Genomic DNA, 22,489 nt, shown 5'->3' with positions numbered 1-22,489 from the left:
GTAGGTAGGAAGGTAGGAAAGAAGGAAAGTAGGTAGGTAGGAAAGAAGGAAGGAAGGAAGGAAGGAAGGAAGGAAGGAAGGGAAGGAAGGAAGGAAGGAAGGAAGGAAGGAAGGAAGGATAGTAGAATAACTGAGTTGGAAGGGACCTTGGAGATCTTGTAGTCCAACCCCCTGCACAAGCAGGAAGCCCTAAACCACTTCAGACAAGCGGCTGTCCAGTTTCTTCTTCCAAACCTCCAGTCATGGAGCACCCACAATTTCTGGTGACAAGCTGTTCCGGTGGCCAATTATCCGCCCTGTTAGGAAATTTCTCCTTACATCCAAGTTGCTTCTCTCCTTGATCCGTTTCCACCTGTTGCTTCTCGTCCTGCCTTTGGGGGCTTTGGAGAAGAGGTTGAGAAGATCTTGGTGCTTACCTCCCCCACAACCCCCAGTCTGCTCCCCTAGGTGAGACTAGCCAGTCTGGACCCGAGAAGACAGGAATTGTGACAACCCTCCCATCCCTGCGAAAGGAGAGAGAGAGAGAGGAGGGGAGGGGGATACAGTGTGTGGTAGAGGAGGGGGCTTTGAAGGGAGGTCCTGTCTTGGGTCTGCTGGAGAAGACCACCTAAGACAAGGGTCCTCAAACTTGGCCACTTTTAAGGCGTGTGGACTACAACTCCCAGAATTCTCCAGCCAGCTAAGTTGCCCAAGGTTAGAGACCTCTGACCTAAGACCACTCAACTAGAAGGAGAAGAGATGGAGTAGAGACCTGGGCACTTTTAAGAAGTCTGGACTTCGACTCCCAGAATTCCCAGCCCCGTTGGTTTAAAAGGGCTTTAGGGTTGGACTCAGCCTTCCGTCCTTCCGAGGTCGGTAAAATGAGGACCCGGATTGTTGGGGGCAAATAGGCTGACTCTGTAAACCGCTTAGAGAGGGCTGTAAAAGCACCGTGAAGCGGGATATAAGTCTAAGGGCTATTGCTAAGTGTGGAAGGAGGGAGGGAGGAAGGAACGGCCGCAGTGGTTAGAAATGCAGTATTGCAGGCTGATTCTGCCCATTTCCTGGAGTTCGATCCTGACTGGGTGCAATGTTGACTCAGCCTTCCGTCCTTCCAAGGTTGGTAAAATGAGGACTCGGATTGTTGGGGGGCAAATAGGCTGATTCTGTAAACCGTTTAGAGAGGGCTGTAGATCTGTGTATATACTGTTTCCCTGAAGGTACAACCTACCCTGAAAGTAAGTCCTAGCTTGATTTTTTACGTGTGCCCAATATAAGCCCTACCCCCTCCCAAAATAATTAAGATCCTGCCCACTCCAGAATGGAGGGTAAAAATTAAGCTGGGGGGGAATGGGGTGGTGGAGCTGACCTACTACTTAGCTTTGGACAGGTGTAGCCAGGCCTCACACACCCCGACACCTGCCTTGCTGACCCATTTCTTCTGCAGCCGACAAGGCTGGGAAGGCTTTCCTGAAGGCCTCTGGAGCTGATGAAAAAGCTCAGGATCGATCCTATCGGCTGCAGAGGCCTTCAGGAAAGCCTTGCCCGCAGCAGAAATTCCTGAAGGCCTCTTGACAGTGAAAAGGAGGCCAGGGGCGACACACACATGTGAGGTTAGTCAGTGGATGATGTCCTCCTAAAATAAGACATGGTGCCTTTTTGGGTGGCAAAAAATATATATATGACAAGGTCTTATTTTCGGGGAAACACGGTTAAGTGCTATTGCTAATACAAGTAATCCTTGACTTAAAACCATTCATTTGGTGATATTGACTGTGACCAAAAAAAAAAGGTCATGGAATGGAGCACAACTCACTTAATGACCATTTTGTTCAACAATGGAAATTTGAGGCTCAAATTATGGTTGTTAAGTCAAGGACTACCTGGATAAGAAATCTGATTTTACTTACAGGAGTCCTCTAAGAAAGAGAAGAGAGTTGTGTTCACCGTAGACAATCGAAACCCCAGCGAAATTTCCTCTAAAGACAATGGAAGTCTGGAGCTCATCCTGTGCACAGGAACCAGTGGGAAACTATGGGGCAGGTTCTCTCCAAGGGGTCAGGATGTAGCCCAGAGATTCCCACGCTCCCGCCCAGCCTCTCCCCACCTCCCCGAGGGAAAATGAGCGGGGTGGACAAGGCCTCCGTAGCCGTGGGAGGACAGCTGTGGTTAGTTTAGGACAGAGGTAGGGAAGGATGGCCCTTTGATGACATTTAGACTTCAACTCCCAGAATTCCTGAGGCAGGATGGGCAACGACGGCCCTTTGATGACATTTGGACTTCAACTCCCAGAATTCCTGAGAAAGGATGGGGAACGATGGCTCTTTGATGACATTTAGACTACAACTCCCAGAATTCCTGAGACAGGATGGGGAACGATGGCCCTTCGATGACATTTAGACTTCAACTCCCAGAATTCCAGAGGCAGGATGGGCAACGACGGCCCTTTGATGACATTTAGACTTCAACTCCCAGAATTCCAGAGGCAGGATGGGCAACGACGGCCCTTGATGACATTTAGACTTCAACTCCCAGAATTCCTGAGACAGGATGGGGAACAGTGGCCCTTGATGACATTTAGACTTCAACTCCCAGAATTCCTGAGGCAGGATGGGCAACGACGGCCCTTTGATGACATTTAGACTTCAACTCCCAGAATTCCTGAGGCAGGATGGGCAACGACGGCCCTTTGATGACATTTAGACTTCAACTCCCAGAATTCCTGAGACAGGATGGGCAACGACGGCCCTTTGATGACATTTAGACTTCAACTCCCAGAATTCCTGAGACAGGATGGGCAACGACGGCCCTTTGATGACATTTAGACTTCAACTCCCAGAATTCCTGAGACAGGATGGGCAACGACGGCCCTTTGATGACATTTAGACTTCAACTCCCAGAATTCCTGAGACAGGATGGGCAACGATGGCCCTTTGATGACATTTAGACTTCAACTCCCAGAATTCCTGAGACAGGATGGGGAACAGTGGCCCTTTGATGACATTTGGACTACAACTCCCAGAATTCCTGAGACAGGATGGGGAACAGTGGCCCTTTGATGACATTTAGACTACAACTCCCAGAATTCCTGAGACAGGGTGGGCAACGATGGCCCTTGATGACATTTAGACTTCAACTCCCAGAATTCCTGAGATAGGATGGGGAACTGTGGCCCTTTGATAACATTTAGACTTCAACTCCCAGAATTCCTGAGACAGGGTGGGCAACGATGGCCCTTTGATGACATTTAGACTTCAACTCCCAGAATTCCTGAGACAGGATGGGGAACAGTGGCCCTTTGATGACATTTAGACTTCAACTCCCAGAATTCCTGAGACAGGATGGGGAACGACGGCCCTTTGATGACATTTAGACTTCAACTCCCAGAATTCCTGAGACAGGATGGGGAACGGTGGCCCTTTGATGACATTTAGACTTCAACTCCCAGAATTCCTGAGACAGGATGGGGAACGATGGCCCTTCGATGACATTTAGACTTCAACTCCCAGAATTCCTGAGATAGGATGGGGAACGACGGCCCTTTGATGACATTTAGACTTCAACTCCCAGAATTCCTGAGAAAGGATGGGGAACAGTGACCCTTCAATGACATTTAGACTTCAACTCCCAGAATTCCTGAGAAAGGATGGGGAACAGTGACCCTTCAATGACATTTAGACTTCAACTCCCAGAATTCCTGAGAAAGGATGGGGAACGATGGCTCTTTGATGACATTTAGACTACAACTCCCAGAATTCCTGAGACAGGATGGGCAACGATGGCCCTTTGATGACATTTAGACTTCAACTCCCAGAATTCCTGAGACAGGATGGGGAACAGTGGCCCTTTGATGACATTTGGACTTCAACTCCCAGAATTCCTGAGACAGGATGGGCAACGACGGCCCTTCGATGACATTTAGACTTCAACTCCCAGAATTCCTGAGACAGGATGGGGAACGACGGCCCTTTGATTACATTTAGACTTCAACTCCCAGAATTCCTGAGCCACATTTATCTCAATAATGTTATTTAAATAGTTTTTTATTCTGTTAAATAATTTTTATTCTATTCTTTTATAAGTGGTATAGATAGGGGTGGGATTCCAAAATCCCAGCAACCAGTTCTCTGCCCGGTTGGTGGATAGGCCTGGCCAGGGTGGGTGTGGCCTACTGGAACTTCCGGGGGGGGGGCTGTTTTTCACCTTCCCCAGAATCCGGAGGCTTCCCTCAGGCCTCTGGCAGGGCGAAAACAGCCTCCCCCGGGCTCCGGAGGTCCTCCGGAAGCCGGAAATAGGCCCGTTTCCGGACTTCCGGAACTTCCGGTTCGGCCCGTTTTTCCCTCTCCCAGAGCCTCCGCGCAGACCCTGTAGTTACCTGCATCCAAAATGGGCCACATGGAGACTCCGGGGAGGGGAAGGGTGGGGTGGGCAGGGCCAGCTGTTCAGTTCAATTACCCGTTTTGCAAACCAGATGTTAAATTTAACAACCGGTTCCCCCGAACCAGTCTAAACCGGATGAATCCCACCCCTGGCTATAGAGGTTTTTGCTTGAGCTGGGTGTGTGTATGTGTGTGTGTTAGACTTCCACCTCTCTTATTCTGTTAAGCAGATTTTATTTAAACAAATATTTTTTTTTAATTGAAATTCAGTTTAAATTATTCGAATTTTATTCAAAATAAAAAATTTTGCTCCCGTAAAACTGGTCGGTGGCAAGATGGGCTGCTCGTCTCCTAATTATTATTATTTTTACTGGGACTCCTCTCCTGCACCAAACTTTCCCACACTCGGCCTCTAATGGGGTTGCTCTCTGTTCTTGTTGTTGTTGTGTGTTTTTGGTAGTGTAAGCACATCCTCGCCATCTATCTGAGCCGAGCGACCGGCGCTTGCCAGGAGCAAAGCATCTCCAACCAGCATCTGACGGCCCTGCTCCTCCCTGAGGAGAAATGAGGATGGAAGGAAGTTGAGGAAAAAGAACGAGAAAATGTGAGCTGTAACCACGGGTGACTGGAAGCGTTTTGAGCTGGGTGTGTGTCTTTTCCCTCCACCCCGTTGTGTCCTGCTCCTGTTTTCTGCTCAGAAATGACTGATGACTGTCGTTGTGGGTCCCCATGGGGGACGTTTTTATGCAGCTCTGGACTGCACACATATACACACACACGTCACATTCGGAAACGATTAACCCTAAAAAGTGGATTGCAGCAAATATCTTTAAAAGTATTTTTCCGCAAGGATGAAAATGACACCAGTAAATTGGGAGGCCAAGTTTGACTTCGGCAAGTATTTTATTAAAAAAGAAAGCAAAGAAAAGAAAGAAAAACAGGGGGCGGGGAGAGAAAGAAAGAAAGAAAAGAAAAGAAAAGAAAAGAAAAGAAAAGAAAAGAAAGAAAGAGAGAGAGAGAGAGAGAGAGAGAGAGAGAGAAAGAAAGAAAGAAAGAAAGAAAGAAAGAAAGAAAGAAAGAAAGAAAGAAAGAAAGAAAGAAAGAAAGAAAGAAAGAAAGAAAGAAAGAAAGAAAAGATGGAACCACTTAGAGAGGGCTATAAAGCATTGTGAAGCGCCATATAAGTCTAAGTGCTATTGCTTGGGAAGAAAGGAAGGAGGGAGGGAGGAAAGAAAAGGGAGGGATAGGAAGGAAGGAAAGAAAGAAAGAAAAACAGAAAAGGAAAGAAAAGAAAGGAGGAACCGCTTAGGGCTGTAAAGCATTGTGAAGCGCTATATAAGTCTAAGTGCTATTGCTTGGGAAGGAAGGAAGGAAGGAAGGAGGGAGGGAAGGAAGGAAGGAAGGAAGGAAGGAAGGAGAAAAAGGAGGAAGGAAGAAAAGAAAAGGGCGGGAATGGAAAGAAAGGAATGAAAGAAGGATGAACTGCTTAGAGAGGGCTGTAAAGCATTGTGAAGCGCTATATAAGTCTACGTGCTATTGCATGGGAAGGAAGGAAAAAAGGGAGGGAGAGAAGGAAGGGAGGGAGGAGAAAGGGGAGAGGGAGGAAGGAGAAAAGGGAGGGAGAGAAGGAAAGAAAGAAAAGAATAGCAATTGTTTAAATCTAGCTTCCCCTTTGCCAATTTAAACCAATAATTTAGTTCAGAGTAAGACAAAAACGATCCCCCTTTAAAACTCTCTCCATTGCATTTACAATATTTTAATTAAAAAAAGCACATCCGTTATACCATTTACTGGCCTACTTAAAAAGGATTTCCCATACGAGAATACCAGCAGCATCAAATAACTGATGACAAACTTAAATTAATCTTTAAAAAAAAAGACTTGAGTGGGTAAAGTTAACAGCCTCATACAAAACACCAAATTATCACATGTATTAAGTTTCAGTTCCCTTGCTCCTGTGGTTTTATTTTTGGGGCATGGCAGGACCACAAGTCATTTCACAGATGACACCCTCCCATCTACACAGGCAGACAAACACACAAAAGAGCAGCATGGTTTTGAAAACCTGCCCTTCTAATGGAGGCAAAGATTAAAAATAATTAAACGGTAAATTAAATCTCATCATCATTGAAAGGGCTCAGGCAGCAGAAGCCCTTTAATTGTACATCAGTATTTCCCAACCTCAGCGCCATGAAACGGTGTGGACTTCCACTCCCAGAATTCCAAACCCAGCATGCTTTAAAATGGGGTGGACTTCAATTCCCAGAATTCCCCAGCCAGCCATGCTTCAAGATGGGTGGATTTCAACTCCCAGAATTCCTCAGCTGGCATACTTTGAGATTGGTGGACTTCCACTCCCAGAATTCCCCACCCAGCATGCTTTAAAATGGGTGGACTTCGATTCCCAGAATCCCCCAGTCAGCCATGCTTTAAGATGGATGGACTCCAACTCCCAGAATCCACCAGTCAGCCACGTATTAAAGTCCACCCATCTTAAAGCTTGCTGCCTAGGGAATGTTGGGAGTTGAAGTCCACACGGCGTCCCGTTGCTGAGGTCGAGGAACACTATTGCGTGCAAAACAAAACCGAGCCGTTCTTGTTCCAACACTCCCGCATATCGCAGGAAGTCGCAGGGGTAGTCCTTGACTTACGACCAGTCACCGTTCCAAATTACCACAAACCTCTCCAAGGGTTACCGAACACCCAGTTCTGAAGTTGCAAAAGCCAGTCCCCCCAACATGGTCAAGTGAACGGATTTTAGGTGCTTGTCCATCAGCTCGCATTTACGGCCCTTTGCAGCGTCTCTTGGCCACACGACAGGTATTATGACATTTCTGCCCACCTCCAAAAATTTACTTCTTCTAGTTTTTGGCCAAGCCAGCCCTTGCCAAATGACTGCTTTGGGGGGAAAAAACACCACCAAAGCAGGCTGACCACATGGGGTGACCCCCTCCTCCCGTTTCCCACCATCAATGACTTAGTCGAAATGGACGGTCGTAAGTCGCGGACTACCTTGAATATGAACCTCCTGGCCGCTTGTTTCCCACTGAACAGCGCGATGTGTGTGTGCTGTTCCGGACAGATCAAAGACCTACTGGCTGTCCAGGTGACCTCAAACGTAGGTCGGCGATGTGTTCAGGTTATTCACCGCCAGGTGACGGCTGCTACCGCCGCTGTTGCTCCCTTTGGGGTAGTTAGGAAAATCCTCGTTCCTGCAGAGGACGTAACGCGACAGGATCTTCCGGAACGTATACCGGAAGTCCTGGATACGGTAAGCGTAAATGATTGGGTTGACCACCGAGTTGGTGTGGGAGAGGATGATGGTTAGATACATCATCCAGTCCCGCTTGCTCTTCGCGAAGGTGGGGTAGAAGAGAATCAGGCAGTTAAGGATGTGCAGCGGCAGCCAACAGAGGGCAAACAGGCCCACAATGATGGCCAGCGACTTGGCGGCGCTGAATTCCTTCTGCAGCGTCATCCGGCAGTTGTCCACCAGTTCGATCTGCCGCAGCTGCTTGCAGGCCACGGCGAAGATCTTGATGTAGATGCAGAGCATGATGAAGAGGGGCAGGAGGACGCAGCCGAAGAAGTTGAAGTACACCATGTAGCTCATGGGCACCACGTTCTCGAAGAGGCAGGTCACCCGGCAGTCCCCGCTGGGCCCCTGCGTCTCGTTGGTGCAGTTCTGAACGGCGTCCATCTTGTTCCAACCCATCAGCGGCATCAGGCCGATGATGAACGAGAGGAGCCAGAGGACAGCGATGAGTCCGCGGGCTCGCTTCCCCGTCACCAGGCTCTTGTATCTGCAAGAAGAAAGCGGGGGGACGACAAGAAAAAATGGGGTCACACAAATGGGGGGATAAGATCACCTTTTGTCCCTCGGGGAAGGATGGTTGGGTAGAGGGGGTCCTCGAATGAGGAGCACGAGGGAGCCCCGAATTTCTCTTGTTTAAGGGAGAGACTTGTTAAGGGCTTTTTGGCCCCTGTTATATGGTTTTTCTCACCCCAGTTAATAGTGAATCGCTGTTGTGGTTAAGTTGGTAACCCGGCGGTGAAGTGAAATCTGGCTTCCCGTTGGCTTTGCTTGTCAGAAGGTTAGAAGAATTAAGAATAGGATAGGATTTAAATGGGATGGAATGGAAGGGAACGGAACAGAATAAAATAAAGAAGGAAGGAAGGGGGAGTAGAACATAGTAGAGTAGAATAGGAATAGGAATAGTATAGAAATAGTATAGAAATAGAACAGGAATAGAATAGTATAACAATAGAAGAGAATAATAAGAATAGCATAATAATCAAATAGAATAATAATCGAATAGAATAGGGAAGGAAGGAAGGAAGGAAGGAAGGAAGGAAGGAAGGAAGGAAGGAAGGAAGGAAGGAAGGAAGGAAGGAAGAGGGAAGGGAGGGAAGGAAGGGAAGGAAGGAAGGAAGGAAGGGAGGGGAGGGAGGAAGGAAGGAAGGGGAAGAAAGGTAGGAAGGAAGGAAGGGAGGGGAGGAAGGAAGGAAGGAAGGAAGGGAAGAAAGGAAGGAAGGAAGGAAGGAAGGAAAGGAAGGGAAGGAAGGAAGGGAAGAAAGGTAGGAAGGAAGGAAGGAAGGAAGGAAGGAAGGAAGGAAGGAAGGAAAGGAAGGAAGGAGAATAGAATAGAATAGAAATAGAATAGTATAATTATAGAATAGATAGAAGATTAGAATAGAATAGCATAGCATAGAATAGAATAGAATATAGGATAGGATAGGATAGAATGAGCTGGAAGGGACCATGGAGGTCTTCTAGTCCAGCCCCCTGCTCAAGCAGGAGTCCCTATACCATTTCAGACAAATGGCTGTCCAGTCTCTTCTTAAAAGCCTCCAGTGATGGAGAACCCAGAAATTTCTGGTGGCCAGCTGTTCCACTGGTTAATTGTTCTCACTGTCTGGAAATGTCTCCTTAGTTCCAGGTTGCTTCTCTCCTCGATCAGTTTCCATCTGTTGCTTCTTGTCCTGCCTTCTGATGCTTTGGAGAATAGGTGGACCTCTCCCTCACAACAATTCGTTTAGCGACTGCTCAACGTCACAACAGCAACTGGAAAAAGTGATTTATGACTGTTTTTCCACCCTTATAACCTTTCGCAGCATCTCCATACTTATGACAGTCGAGGTGTCCCTGGGGTCACGTGATCCCCTTTTGCGACCTTCCGACAAGCGAAATCAAGGGGGGAAAGCCAGTTCCATTTAACAACCAGGGTATTAACTGAAGAACTTGCAGCGATTCACTTAACAACTGTGGTGAGAAAGGTTGTAAAACGGGGCAAACTCACTGTACCAATTTCTCACTGAACGGCATCAATATTTGGCTCCATTGGGGGGGGGGGTATAAGTCCACGATTGTTTTTTTTCTCTTTTCTCGTGGGGACAACACAAGAGGAGGTCAACCCCAGCAGGACGAGCTTGGAGGCCGGACAAGAACAATGAGGCGATATGAGAAAACAGCAGGACAAGGGAAGGCTCACAGCAGGACGTTGGGCCTTGAATGGAAGGCGGCTTCCCTTCCCAAAATTCCACAAATTCCATAAATGTGATGGACCTGAATCTTGCACGAGTCAAAAAGAGGGCTGTGAAAATATCTACAGACCCCTCACACATCCCGGACATAAACTGTTTCAACTCCCACCCTCAAAACGACGCTATAGAGCCCTGCACGCCAGAACAACTAGACACAAGGGGAGTTTTCCCCCGAAAGCCATCACTCTGCTAAACAAATAATTCCCTCAACATTGTCCAACTATTGACTAAGTCTGCATTACTATTACTATTAATCACTCCTTATCACCCATCCCCTCCCTCTTGTGACTGTGTGACTGTAACGTCACTTGTATCCTAATGATTTATATTGACTGTTTCCTAGTATGATTTGATTCTATTCTATTCTAATTCTACTCTAATTCTATTCTAATTCTTATTCTATTCTAATTCTAATTCTATTTCTTATTCTATTCTAATTCTAATTCTATTCTAATTCTAATTCTATTCTAATTCTATTTATATTTCTAATTCTATTCCAATTCTATTCTAATTCTATTCTAATTCTAATTCTATTCTAATTCTAATTCTATTTCTATTTCTTATTCTATTCTAATTTTAATTCTAATTCTAATTCTAATAATTCTAATTCTAATTCTAATTAATTCTAATTCTAATTCTAATTCTATTCCTTATTCTATTCTATTCTATTCTATTCTATTCTATTCTATTCTATTCCATTCCATTCCATTCTACATTTCATATATTCAATTCTATTCTATATTTCAATATTCTACTCTATTCTACTCTATTCTATATATTCTATTCTATTATTTTCTACATTCCAATATTCTATTCTATTCTATTCTATTCTATTCTATTCTATTCTATTCCATTCCATTCCATTCTACATTTCATATATTCAATTCTATTCTATTCTATATTTCAATATTCTACTCTATTCTACTCTATTCTATTCCATATATTCTATTCTATTATTTTCTACATCTACATTCCAATATTCTATTCTATTCTATTCTATTCTATTCTATTCTATTCTATTCTATTCTATTCTATTCTAAACAGGAATGCTGAATATGATGGAAAAGTTGCTATCCCATCCTATCTTCAAGAGCTGCAAGTCGGCCTAAACAACTCCTCCTCACAACATCCCTGTGAAGTGATAAGCAGCACATAAGTCTAAAATGATACTGAGGTGGCTAATACAAGCAATCCTCGTCTTAAAAACCATTCGTTTAGTGACTTGCAACAGTACATTTCGTGACCGTTCGAAGTTATAGCAGCACTGAAAAATGTTCACTTAGGACTGTTGTTCACACTTATGACCGTTGCAGCATCTCCCAGGGCCAGGTCATAAAAATTCAGATGCTTGGCCACTGACTCATATGACCGTCACAGCAAACAAAGTAAACCAGATTCACTTAACAATCCTGTGACTAACTTAACAACTTAAAGCATGCTGGCTGGGGGATTCTGGGAGTGGAAGCCCACCCCTCTTAAAGCATCCTAGCTGGGGGATTCTGGGAGTGGAAGTCCACCCCTCTTAAAGCATCCTAGCTGGGGGATTCTGGGAGTGGAAGTCCACCCCTCTTAAAGCAGGCTGGCTGGGGAATTCTGGGAGTGGAAGTCCAGCCCTCTTAAAGGATGCTGGCTGGGGAATTCTGGGAGTGGAAGTCCAGCCCTCTTAAAGGATGCTGGCTGGGGAATTCTGGGAGTGGAAGTCCAGCCCTCTTAAAGCAGGCTGGCTGGGGAATTCTGGGAGTGGAAGTCCTCCCCTCTTAAAGCATGCTGGCTGGGGAATTCTGGGAGTGGAAGTCCTCCCCTCTTAAAGCATGCTGGCTGGGGAATTCTGGAGTGGAAGTCCAGCCCTCTTAAAGCAGGCTGGCTGGGGAATTCTGTGAGTGGAAGTCCAGCCCTCTTAAAGCAGGCTGGCTGGGGATTCTGGGAGTGGAAGTCCACCCCTCTTAAAGCAGGCTGGCTGGGGGATTCTGGGAGTGGAAGTCCTCCCCTCTTAAATCAGGCTGGCTGGGAGGTTCTGGGAGTTGGTTATTACAGCTTAGTTGTTCAGGTATAGGAACATTGATCTACTCTCTGGATGCACATAGATGCAAAAAAAAAAAAAAAATCAAGGTTGTTAACACACCACAAAACACCTTAATATTTTTGAGGTGGAGGCTTACAATTTATTGATGGGGAGCCTTGTGCATTTCCACAAAGTCTTAGTGCAACTCTTGTTTTTCACTTGCTTCATCTATGGATGGAGCCATGCCAGCAAAACACCATTAGAGAGAAAAACAACTTGAGAGAGACAGAAATTCGAAAGGCCATTTGCCAATGGCGCCTGGAAATGGCTACTGCTGGAGGACGGATGGAGTGAGGAAGAAAGAGTAAGAAAAAAAAAAAAACTTAAGAAAAGGGTGTAATTGCCCAGCTGCTACCGGCGTTTTCACATTTAGTTAAATGGCACTCAAGCCAGCTTAGGGTGTGGGGTAGACTTTCCTTAGAGAAAAAAGCAACTTCTGAATGACAAACCTTTTCATTTTGTAGGGAGAAAAAGAGAGAGGAAAAAAAAAAACCTCCTACTTCTTTGCTTTTTCAAGGAAGCTCGCCGGCCCTATTCAAGGGCCCCAGGGTGCTTCCTGTGCACCCCAAATTTCCATGGGAACCGGCCCCCACAATTTCCACAAAAGTGCAAGCAGCCAAACCCAGCTTGAAAAGAAAGATTTAAAAGCCGCCTCTCTCTCTCTCTCTCTCTCTCTCTGAATTCATTTAGTTGCTTTCCCACTTTGATCCAAATTGAGGGCAGGGTCTTTATTGCAAATGGGGTACAAAGGAAGCGAGGGCTCTTCTAGCTCGCATTAAACCCACTCATGGGAATTTAAACCTTTGCCACCCCCCCAAGCCACCTTGGAAATGTCAGGTCAGCTTTGCAAACCCCCGCGCAGCCCGTCTCAAGGCAGCCGAGCTGAACAACAATTTGCTCTGTTTAGAATAATATTTTCCAACCACAGCGATCAAGTTATCGCTGAGTGAGTAAGGGAGGGGAAAAACGTGCTTTGAAAAAGAGAGGGCATCCTTTCTTTTTTTGAAGTTTGTTTTCACGGTAGAAGGAAACGAAAGAAAGGCTTTACATTAAAATAATGACAATGATAAGAATAGGAAGGAAGGGGGGGAGGAGGAAGAGGAAGGAAGGAAGAAGAATTAGGAGGAGAAGAGGAAGGAAGGAAGAAAGAATTAGAGGAGGAAGAGGAAGAGAACAAGAGGAGGAGGAAGAAGGAAGGAGGAAGAGGAAGGAAGAAAGAAGAATTAGGAGGAGGAGAGGAAGGAAGGAAGAAGGAGGAGGGGAGAAGAGGAAGGAAGGAGGAAGAGGAAGGAAGGAAGAAGAATTAGGAGGAGGAGAAGAGGAAGGAAGGAAGGAAGAATTAGAAGGAGGGGAGAAGAGGAAGGAAGGAAGAAAGAATTAGAGGAGGAAGAGGAAGAGAACAAGAGGAGGAGGAAGGAAGGAGGAAGAGGAAGGAAGAAGAAATAGGAGGAGAGGAAGGAAGGAAGAAGAATTAGAAGGAAGGGGAGAAGAGGAGGAAGAGGAAAGAAAAGAATTAGGAGGAGGAGAAGAGGAAGGAGGAGGAGGAAGGGATGTGGGTACCAATAAAAGAAAGTTTTTACAGCTCAGGGTTCAAATGAGAAGTCCTTGGTGCTCTCTGAGCTTGGCTGTTTTCTTGTAAACATTTCATTACCCAAACTAGGTAATATCATCAGTGCCAGCAAGGAATGGGGTTTGCTGTAAGTAAACAGCACTTCTTACTAGCCCTGATGATGTTACCTAGTTAGGGTAATGAAACGCCCTACACAAAGTCCTACACTTAGGCAAGAAAAACCAAAAGTGCACCTATAAACTGGGTGAAACCAGGCTCAATAGCAGGAACTGGGAGGGGGATCTCGGAGTCTTAGTGGACAACCAGCTAAATAGGAGCCAATGTTGTGCAGCAGCCGCCAAAAAAGCCAATGCAATCCTAAATTGCATTAACAGAGGGATACAATCGAGATCAAGGGAGGTACTAATACCACTCTATAAAGCCTGAGTAAGGCCACCCCTAGAGTCCTGCATCCAGTCTTGGTCACCACGCTATAAAAAAGATGTTGAGACTCTAGAAAAAGTGCAGAGAAGAGCAACCAGGATGATGAGGGGACTGGAGACTAAAACATATGATGAACATTTGCAGGAACTGGGCCTGGCTAGTCTAGGGAAGAGAAGGACCAGGGGAGACAGGAGAGCATCTTCCAATATTTGAGGGGCTGCCAGAGAGGAGGAGGGGGTCAAGCTATTCTCCAAGGCACCCGAAGGCCAGACAAGGAATAATGGAAGGAAACTGACCAAGGAGAGATTCAACCTGGAAATAAGGAGAAACTTTCTGAGAACAATCAACCAATGGAACAGAAGTTGCCCTCGGAAGTTGTGTGAGCTTCATCCCTGGAGGTTTTCAAGAAGAGACTGGACTCCCCTATCTGTCAGAAATTGTGCAGGAACTCCCACTTGGGCAGAGGTTGAACCAGATGACCTCCAAGGTCCCTTCCAACTCTGGTTATCTGTTAAATATAGGTACGTCTGCAAGAAAGCAACCAAGCTCAGAGAGCAACACAAATTCTGCATTTTCCTGGGCCCTAAAGAGGCAGAAAAACAGAAGGTGCATTTTTAGGGAAACTAAGCTGCTGGCAAAATGCAACAGAAGAAACTCTACAACCTTCCTGAGTGCAAGATAGAAAAAAACGGAAGCGGCATTTTCAAGAAAACAACCTGCTGGAGAAACGCAATAGACCTTTTCAACCTTTCTGAGAAAGAGGCAGAAAAACAGAAACCAAGTTTTCTGGAAAAGCAAATTTCTGGGACCCAGAGGGTTTTTTGGTTTTGTTTTTCAGGAGGCAACTGGACTTTCTTGTTTTTCTTTCGAAGACATTTCGCTTCTCATCCCAGAAGCTTCTTCCGCTCTGACTGGATGGTGGGGAATGGAAGGATTTATACTCCTTGCAGACAGCTGGTCATTTGCAATCTTTTAGAGGGTCGTTGAGGCCACTTGGAGGTTTGTCTCTGTCCTCGGTCACCTGAGTGGTGGAAATGGGTGTGGAGTCTTCTTGAACACAGTCCTTTCAGCAGTTCCAAGAAAGCTCCCCACTCATTTGTACCACTCAGGTGACCCTGAGGACAGAGACAAACCTCCAAGTGGCCTCAACGACCCTCTAAAAGGATGCAAATGACCAGCTGTCTGCAAGGAGTATAAAGTATAAAACTCCAGTTGCCTCCTGAAAAAGCACCTTTGGGACAAAACCATGGCCTGGATGACGGAGAATCTGTACAGACTTTTAAGTTTCTGCGACATGGCTAGAGACATTTGGGCATTTGTAACCGCTTCCTTCGGAGGGAACGAGCCAGGATCGGTTTACAAGGGAAATAATCCGACGTGTGCAAAGGACGCTGAGGCGAAGCCCAGAAAGGAAATGATAAACACACATCTGAGAAGACTGCAAAATTCCCAGGAACTCAGGGGCTTGAGCGTGGGGGCGGGAGGAGAGATAAAGACAACACACAACCCCCTTTTCTTAGTTTTTTCATCTTGTTTTCCTGCAGAACACGCACAAACACAATCCTCTTCCCTCCCATCCTAACTCTTTTCAAACACTTTACCATGTACACACTTAAATTATTAATCCTTCTCCTTTGTCTAATTTGTCTTGGCATCAATTAATTGAACCATTATTGATCTGGGCTTTAATGCACAAATGCGTCTTGACACACACATGCACGCACACACACAAAAATGTTGGCTTTGGGCAGGCCTGGCTGCTGAATAATGCATGTGTGAAGGAGGCCTCCGTTTTTACAAGGTTTCCTTCCACCCTGCGAGCATTAACCTGGAGGGTAGGGGACTCCCAAATTTCCAGAGAGCCGGCGAAGGAAAACGGGGCGTGCCCCCTTCTCCTTACTCAGTTGCGGCTTTGTGAGACTTTCGGTTGTCTGCGTCACGTTAGAATAATAATAATAATAATAATGTCCTAGCATTGGGAAGTTAGATGGTCAGCTTCCTTAGATATCAAATTATAGCATCTGTTCCAGGATTTCTCAACCTTGGTGGCTTGAAGGTGGGTGGACTTCAACTCCCAGAATTCCTCAGCCAGCCCAGCGGGTTCAGGGACACTAAAAGAATGGTTTTAAGTGGAGGAATATCTGTATATTGTATTGTCAACATGTTTTAGATAGATAGATAGATAGATAGATAGATAGATAGATAGATAGATAGATAGATAGATAGAGGATAGAGATAGATAGATAGATAGATAGATAGATAGATAGATAGATAGATAGATAGATAGATAGATAGATGATAGATAGATAGATAGATAGATAGATAGATAGATGGTAGATAGATAGATAGATAGATAGATGATAGAGAGATGATAGATTGATAGATGAGAGATTAGATAGATGAGAGATAGATGAGAGATTAGATAGATGAGAGATGATAGATAGATAGATAGATAGATAGATAGATAGATAGATAGATAGATAGATAGATAGATAGATAGATAGATGATAGAGAGATGATAGATTGATAGATGAGAGATTAGATAGATGAGAGATAGATGAGAGATTAGATAGATGATAGATAGATAGATAGATAGATAGATAGATAGATAGATAGATGATAGAGAGATGAGAGATTGATAGATAATAGATAGATGAGAGATTAGATAGAGATGATAGATAGATGAGAGATTAGATAGAGATGAGAGATTAGGTAGATAGATAGATACCGTTGATAGATAATAGATAGATGAGAGATTAGATAGAGATGATAGATAGATGAGAGATTAGATAGAGATGAGAGATAGTTGAGAGATTAGGTAGATAGATAGATACCGTAGATAGATAGATAGATAGATAGATAGATAGATAGATAGATAGATAGATGATAGAGAGATGAGAGATTGATAGATGAGAGATTAGATAGATGATAGATGGATAGATAGAGAGAGATGATGGATGGATAAGCAGACAGATAGACAGATAAATAAATGATGGATGGATGGATGGATGGAGAGAGAGATGGATAGGTAGGAAAGTAGGTAGGTAAGAGACAGATAGATAGGCAGGCAGGTGATAGAGATAGATAGATAGATAGATAGATAGATAGATAGATAGATAGATAGATAGATAGACAGACAGATGGATAGATGATAGAGAGATGATAGATTGATAGATGAGAGATTAGATAGATAATAGATAGATGAGAGATTAGATAGAGATGAGAGATAGATGAGAGATTAGGTAGGTAGCTAGATAGATAGATAGATAGATAGATAGATAGATAGATAGATAGATAGATAGAAGAGAGATGATAGGTTGATAGATGAGAGATTAGATAGATGATAGATGGATAGAAAGAGATGATGGATGGATAAGCAGACAGATAGACAGATAAATAAATGATGGATGGATGGATAGAGAGAGAGATGGATAGGTAGGAAAGTAGGTAGGTAAGAGACAGATAGATAGGCAGGCAGGCAGGTAGATAGACAGATAGACAGATAGATAGATAGATAGATAGATAGATAGAGATGGATACAGATAAGTAGATAAGATAGAAAAATGATATAGACATCCTTGTTTTTGTGTGTATAATGTGGAGGATTTGACGTATTTGGTCTTCCCTTGAATCATTCACATGTGACACTTTCGACCAGATCAAGCGCAGGCTTATCTTATCTCAAGTTGGCTTATTTTTTGAGTATTGAGCATCGGTGGGGGTGTCAAAACCAAACCAAAAAAAATCAAAACAACAGTTGCACGGACTGGGTTAGCATTGGGCTTGGTGTTATCAGTGGCTGAGTGTATAAAACACACAGTGTGGTTACCTCATCTCTGAAATCTTGAAACAGGAAAAATATTAATCGGCGGAAAGGAAGAAGGGGAACAAATAATCTTAAATGCCACAGCTGATATTAAACAGGTGCTTTGCCAATTTTGGGGACATCTGTATATGGTAGAATTCTTTCTTGTTTATTTGTTTATTAGTTTATTTATGTAATGTTTTACTCAGGAACTGCCCAGAGTCTGGGGACTTGGACAGCATACAAATTAAATAAATACATAAATTAAAAAAAGGAGTTTGATTTTTTTTTTCTCCTCACGATCTTGGCTTAATAATAGGTGAAAAGGATTGATCTAGCTCTGAAGCAGTGTTTCTCAACTTTGGCAGGGTTAAGATGGATGGACTTCCACTCCCAGAATCCCCCAGCCAGCCTGCTTTAAGAGGGGTGGACTTCCACTCCCAGAATCCCCAGCCAGCCTGCTTTAAGAGGGAGGAGGACTTCCACTCCCAGAATCCCCCAGCCAGCCTGCTTTAAGAGGGGAAGACTTCGCTCCCAGAATCCCCAGCCAGCCTGCTTTAAGAGGGTGGACTTCCACTCCCAGAATCCCCCAGCCAGCCTGCTTTAAGAGGGGTGGGCTTCCACTCCCAGAATCCCCAGCCAGCCTGCTTTAAGAGGAGGACTTCCGCTCCCAGAATCCCCCAGCCAGCCTGCTTTAAGAGGGAAGACTTCCGCTCCCAGAATCCCCCAGCCAGCCTGCTTTAAGAGGAGGACTTCCACTCCCAGAATCCCCCAGCCAGCCTGCTTTAACAGGGGTGGACTTCCACTCCCAGAATCCCCAGCCAGCATGCTTTAAGAGGAGGACTCCAACTCCCAGAATCCCCAGCCAGCCTGCTTTAAGAGGGAGGACTTCCACTCCCAGAATCCCCCAGCCAGCCTGCTTTAAGAGGGTGGGCTTCCACTCCCAGAATCCCCAGCCAGCCTGCTTTAAGAGGGAAGGACTTCCACTCCCAGAATCCCCAGCCAGCCTGCTTTAAGAGGGAGGACTTCCACTCCCAGAATCCCCAGCCAGCCTGCTTTAAGAGGGAAGGACTTCCACTCCCAGAATCCCCCAGCCAGCCTGCTTTAAGAGGGGAAGACTTCCGCTCCCAGAATCCCCCAGCCGGCAGGCTTTAAGATGGATGGACTTTAACTCCCAGAATCCCCCAGCGAGAATGCTTTAAAAGGCATGGACTTCAATTCCCAGAATTGCTGGGGAATTCTGGGAGTGGAAGTCCTCCCCTCTTAAAGCGGCCAAGGTTGAGAGACAGTTAATATTATGAGGATGAATTTCATCTTCCCTTTTAGCTCATCCTTATTTCAGTTATAAAACTTTTCATTGCATCAATGCTCATTTTTGTCTCTTAAATTTCATTCCTAGACGAATAAAAAAGAAAGTGGGGGGGAATGGTTTCCCCCAATTGCAAACAGCCGAATCTCTGCAAGACCGACTTCCAGGGCATTCGCGCTGATCATCTCAAGATCAACCCCTGTCTATCAGAAAAGGCCCCTGCTGAATTTCCTTCCCCTGCCCTGCCTTCCCCTCTCTCGTGAAACCATCTTGCTGAACTCGTCCGACCGCTGAGCTGCACCCCAGATGAGCCTTGGCACAGTGGCAGAATCAATCGGCTGCAGAATTCAGCATCCCGGTTGGGTTTTGGAATTCCAACCTTGCATTTCTATCCTTCAGTACAGGAGAGGCCCTTGCTATATATTCAGAAACTCCGAAGGAAGGAAGGAAGGAAGGAAGGAAGGAAGGAAGGAAGGAAGGAAGGAAGGAAGGAAGGAAGGAAGGAAGGCGGAAAGAAAGAGATGGAGAAAGAAAGAAAAGTAAAAGGAAGGAAAGAAAGAAAGAAAGAGAAGAGAAAGAAAGCAAAAGTAAAAAGGAAGGAAAGAAAGAAAGAAAAAGAAAGAGAAAGGCGTTTGAAGGAAGGAAGGAAGGAAGGAAGGAAGGAAGGAAGGAAGGAAGAGAATGAAAGAGAAGGAAAGAAAGAAAGAAAAGAGAGAGAGAGAGAAAAGAAAGAAAGAAAGAAAAAAGAAAGAAAGAAAGAAAGAAGAGAAAGAAAGAAAGAGAAAGAAAGAGAGAAAGAAAGAAAGAAAGAAAGAAAGAAAGAAAGAAAGAAAGAAAGAAAGAAAGAAAGAGAGAGAGAAAGGAGTTGAAAGGAAGGGACAGAAGACAGACAGAAAAAGAATATAAAGGAAAGAAAGATAAAGGAGTTGGAAAGAAGGAAAGAAAGAAAAAAGGAAAAGACAGAGAAAGAAAGAGAGAGAAAGAGAGAGAGAAAGAAAGTAAGAAAGAGAAAGGAGTTTGAAGGAAGGAAGGAAGGGATAGAAGACAGACAGAAAAGAAAGAAAAGGAAAAAAGAAAGAAAAGGAAAGAAAGAAAGAAAGAAAGAAAGAAAGAAAGAAAGAAAGAAAGAAAGAAAGAAAGAAAGAAAGAAAGAAAGAAAGAGGAGTTGGAAGGAAGGAAGGAAAGAAGGCAGGCAGACAGAGAAAGAAAGAAAGAAAGAGAAAGAGAGAGAAAGAGAGAGAAGAAAGAAAAGGAGGGGGAGGGAGGAAGCAAGGAAGGACAGCAACACAGGTAGTCCTTGACTTTCAACATTTCATTTAGTGACAGTTTGGAAGCCACAACGGCACTGATAAAAGCCACTCATGAGCCAAATTCAGACCCTTGGCAACCTGGTCTTGTTTTTACGATGATTGCAGCCTCCCGCGGTCACGTGATCGGCATTCGCACCCCTCCCAGCCAACCTCAGACAAGCCAAGTCAATTGTGGGGGACGCCACATTCACTTAACGACTACACGATCCATTTAACAAGTGTGGCGATTCGCTTAAGAACGGTGGCAAGAAAGATGGCAAAACCACGGGAACCAAACCCAACTCAGCAACTGTCTTGCTTAGCAGCTAGAAATGTCAGCCTTCACTGTGGCCATAATTGGAATGGGTGGGATGTCATTCATATCTCGAATTTTTATTTTATTTTTTATATATGTAAAAAGTTTATTTTTAAAAGCAAGTTGCAGGATGTGGTGTTGTTAAGGCTTCTGTTTTTTTTCTCCTCCCCAAGCCCTTTCTTGGTATAACCAAATTATTTTTCTCATTTTAACAACATTCAGAAATGAGGAGGAAAAAGCAGAGTATTTATAGGGCTGATTTTTTTTGTGGGGGGGGGGGAAACAAGGTGAGAGGGAGAGATTTTGGAAAATATGACTTGAAAATTTGCTGTAGGGTTTTGCGAGTGTGTTGTGCAATGTGTGCGGTTTTGCTCTGCTCGCACCTGTCACCCTGACGGTGAACTTGTGTAAGGAAGGCAAACTTTGAAGAGAGACAAAAACCCACAACATTTGCAAAGAGGATTGTCGCGCTTGAACTGTGACAGTTGGAAACTCAACCCCAAATTGGGGTCGAAGAAATAATGCAATGGAAAACCGAGTCGGTGGCGCTTTGTAAAAGCTTAGTTAAGGCCACACCTGGAATATTGCATCCACTTTGGGTCACCAGACTACATAAAAGATGTTGAGATTTTGGAAAAAGTGTGGAGAAGAGCAACTAAGAGGATTAAAGGCCTGCAGACTGAAACATAGGAAGAATGGCTGCAGGTTTCTATGATAATATTGGCATGTTGGGAGACTTTAATGATATAGTACAGTGGTCGCCAACAGTGGGCCGTGGCTGTGAGAAAATTTTGGTGGGCTGCAGAGAAATCTCACCCCCAAAGCAATTAATCCAGGCTGCGCAGAAACACAAGGCTGCGCCGCACACATGGCCCATGGGAACCCTCCCTGCCCACTTACTCCTTACCTGGCAAACTTGCCTGCTAAATTGCTATTTTTCCTTTTTCCGACCTTCATCTGTTCTGCTGTGCCGGGAGATTTAGATTAGCCAGAAAGCAGGAAATGGTTGGATTTCTTGCTTTCTAGCTAGTCTTTAGATCTTCGGCTCTGCTTTTAAGTCGAACCTTCCTTAGAACCGAAGGTTCTGTTATTCAATGCAGACTCACGGCAAGCAAATTTTATGTGACAGACTGACCTAGCCGATGGCAGATAGATAGATCCCTGAATGATTCTGTGAGCAATTCAATCTGCCTGCCTGCTTTGCCTGATTTTGGGTAAAAGTTGCTCTTTTTTTTACAAAAAAATATCAATATTTATATCAATATTTATAATATTTACATACAAGCCATGCCCAGCCAGTCACATGACCACCAAGCCACACCCACAAATTAGGCCACCCCCACAGAACCAGTTAGTGGTCCCCGGGATTTAAAATTATGAGTTTGGTGGTCCCTGAGGTCCAAAAGGTTGACCACCCCTGATATAGTAGACATAAAATTGGACCATATAAACACAGAAACTTAACAAAACGAACAGAAAGACACTCCCAAAAATTTTTTTTAATATGGTGGAGGAACTTAGTATCAGAGATGTTTGGAGAGAAATGAACTCTGAAAGTAGACCACATACATTATATTTTAATAGACACTTATCATGGTCGAGAATTGATACGATTTGGATGTCCATGGAAATAATCTCTAATATACAAGTAGTTGAGTCTAATGATGATACAATAATAATGCAATATAATACGATATAATATGTATACTTGACTTATGTAATATGAATGTATGTTTGGAAGGGTAAGACTGTTGATACTATGACATTGCACAAAAGAAATGTACCAACCGACATGCTTGTATTTTGGAAGATG

General features: G+C 44.5%; 2 protein-coding genes across 5 annotated transcripts in view; one reads left to right on the top strand and one right to left on the bottom strand.

The window, feature by feature from the left end:
• Window positions 1-5,242, top strand: part of ZSWIM7 (zinc finger SWIM-type containing 7) — a 38,464-nt gene extending 33,222 nt beyond the window's left edge. For all 4 annotated transcript variants that reach the window (XM_087969178.1, XM_087969259.1, XM_087969106.1 and 1 more), the window contains one exon: window positions 4,819-5,242. In XM_087969178.1, the coding sequence (XP_087825304.1) occupies window positions 4,819-4,926 (108 nt within the window). In that variant the 3' untranslated portion in view covers window positions 4,927-5,242. The remainder of the gene's footprint in view (window positions 1-4,818) is intronic.
• A 2,118-nt stretch (window positions 5,243-7,360) lies between these two features.
• Window positions 7,361-22,489, bottom strand: part of ADORA2B (adenosine A2b receptor) — a 34,864-nt gene continuing 19,735 nt past the window's right edge. The window contains exon 2 of the mRNA XM_087969043.1: window positions 7,361-8,161. Coding sequence (XP_087825169.1) covers window positions 7,471-8,161 — 691 coding nt within the window. The 3' untranslated portion in view covers window positions 7,361-7,470. The remainder of the gene's footprint in view (window positions 8,162-22,489) is intronic.

This window comes from Notechis scutatus, chromosome 1, assembly GCF_049901735.1.
Source record: "Notechis scutatus isolate UNSWTSFEM ecotype Mainland chromosome 1, rNotScu1.2, whole genome shotgun sequence".
Lineage (NCBI taxonomy): Eukaryota > Metazoa > Chordata > Lepidosauria > Squamata > Elapidae > Notechis > Notechis scutatus.
This window is presented reverse-complemented; position numbering and strand designations above follow the sequence as displayed.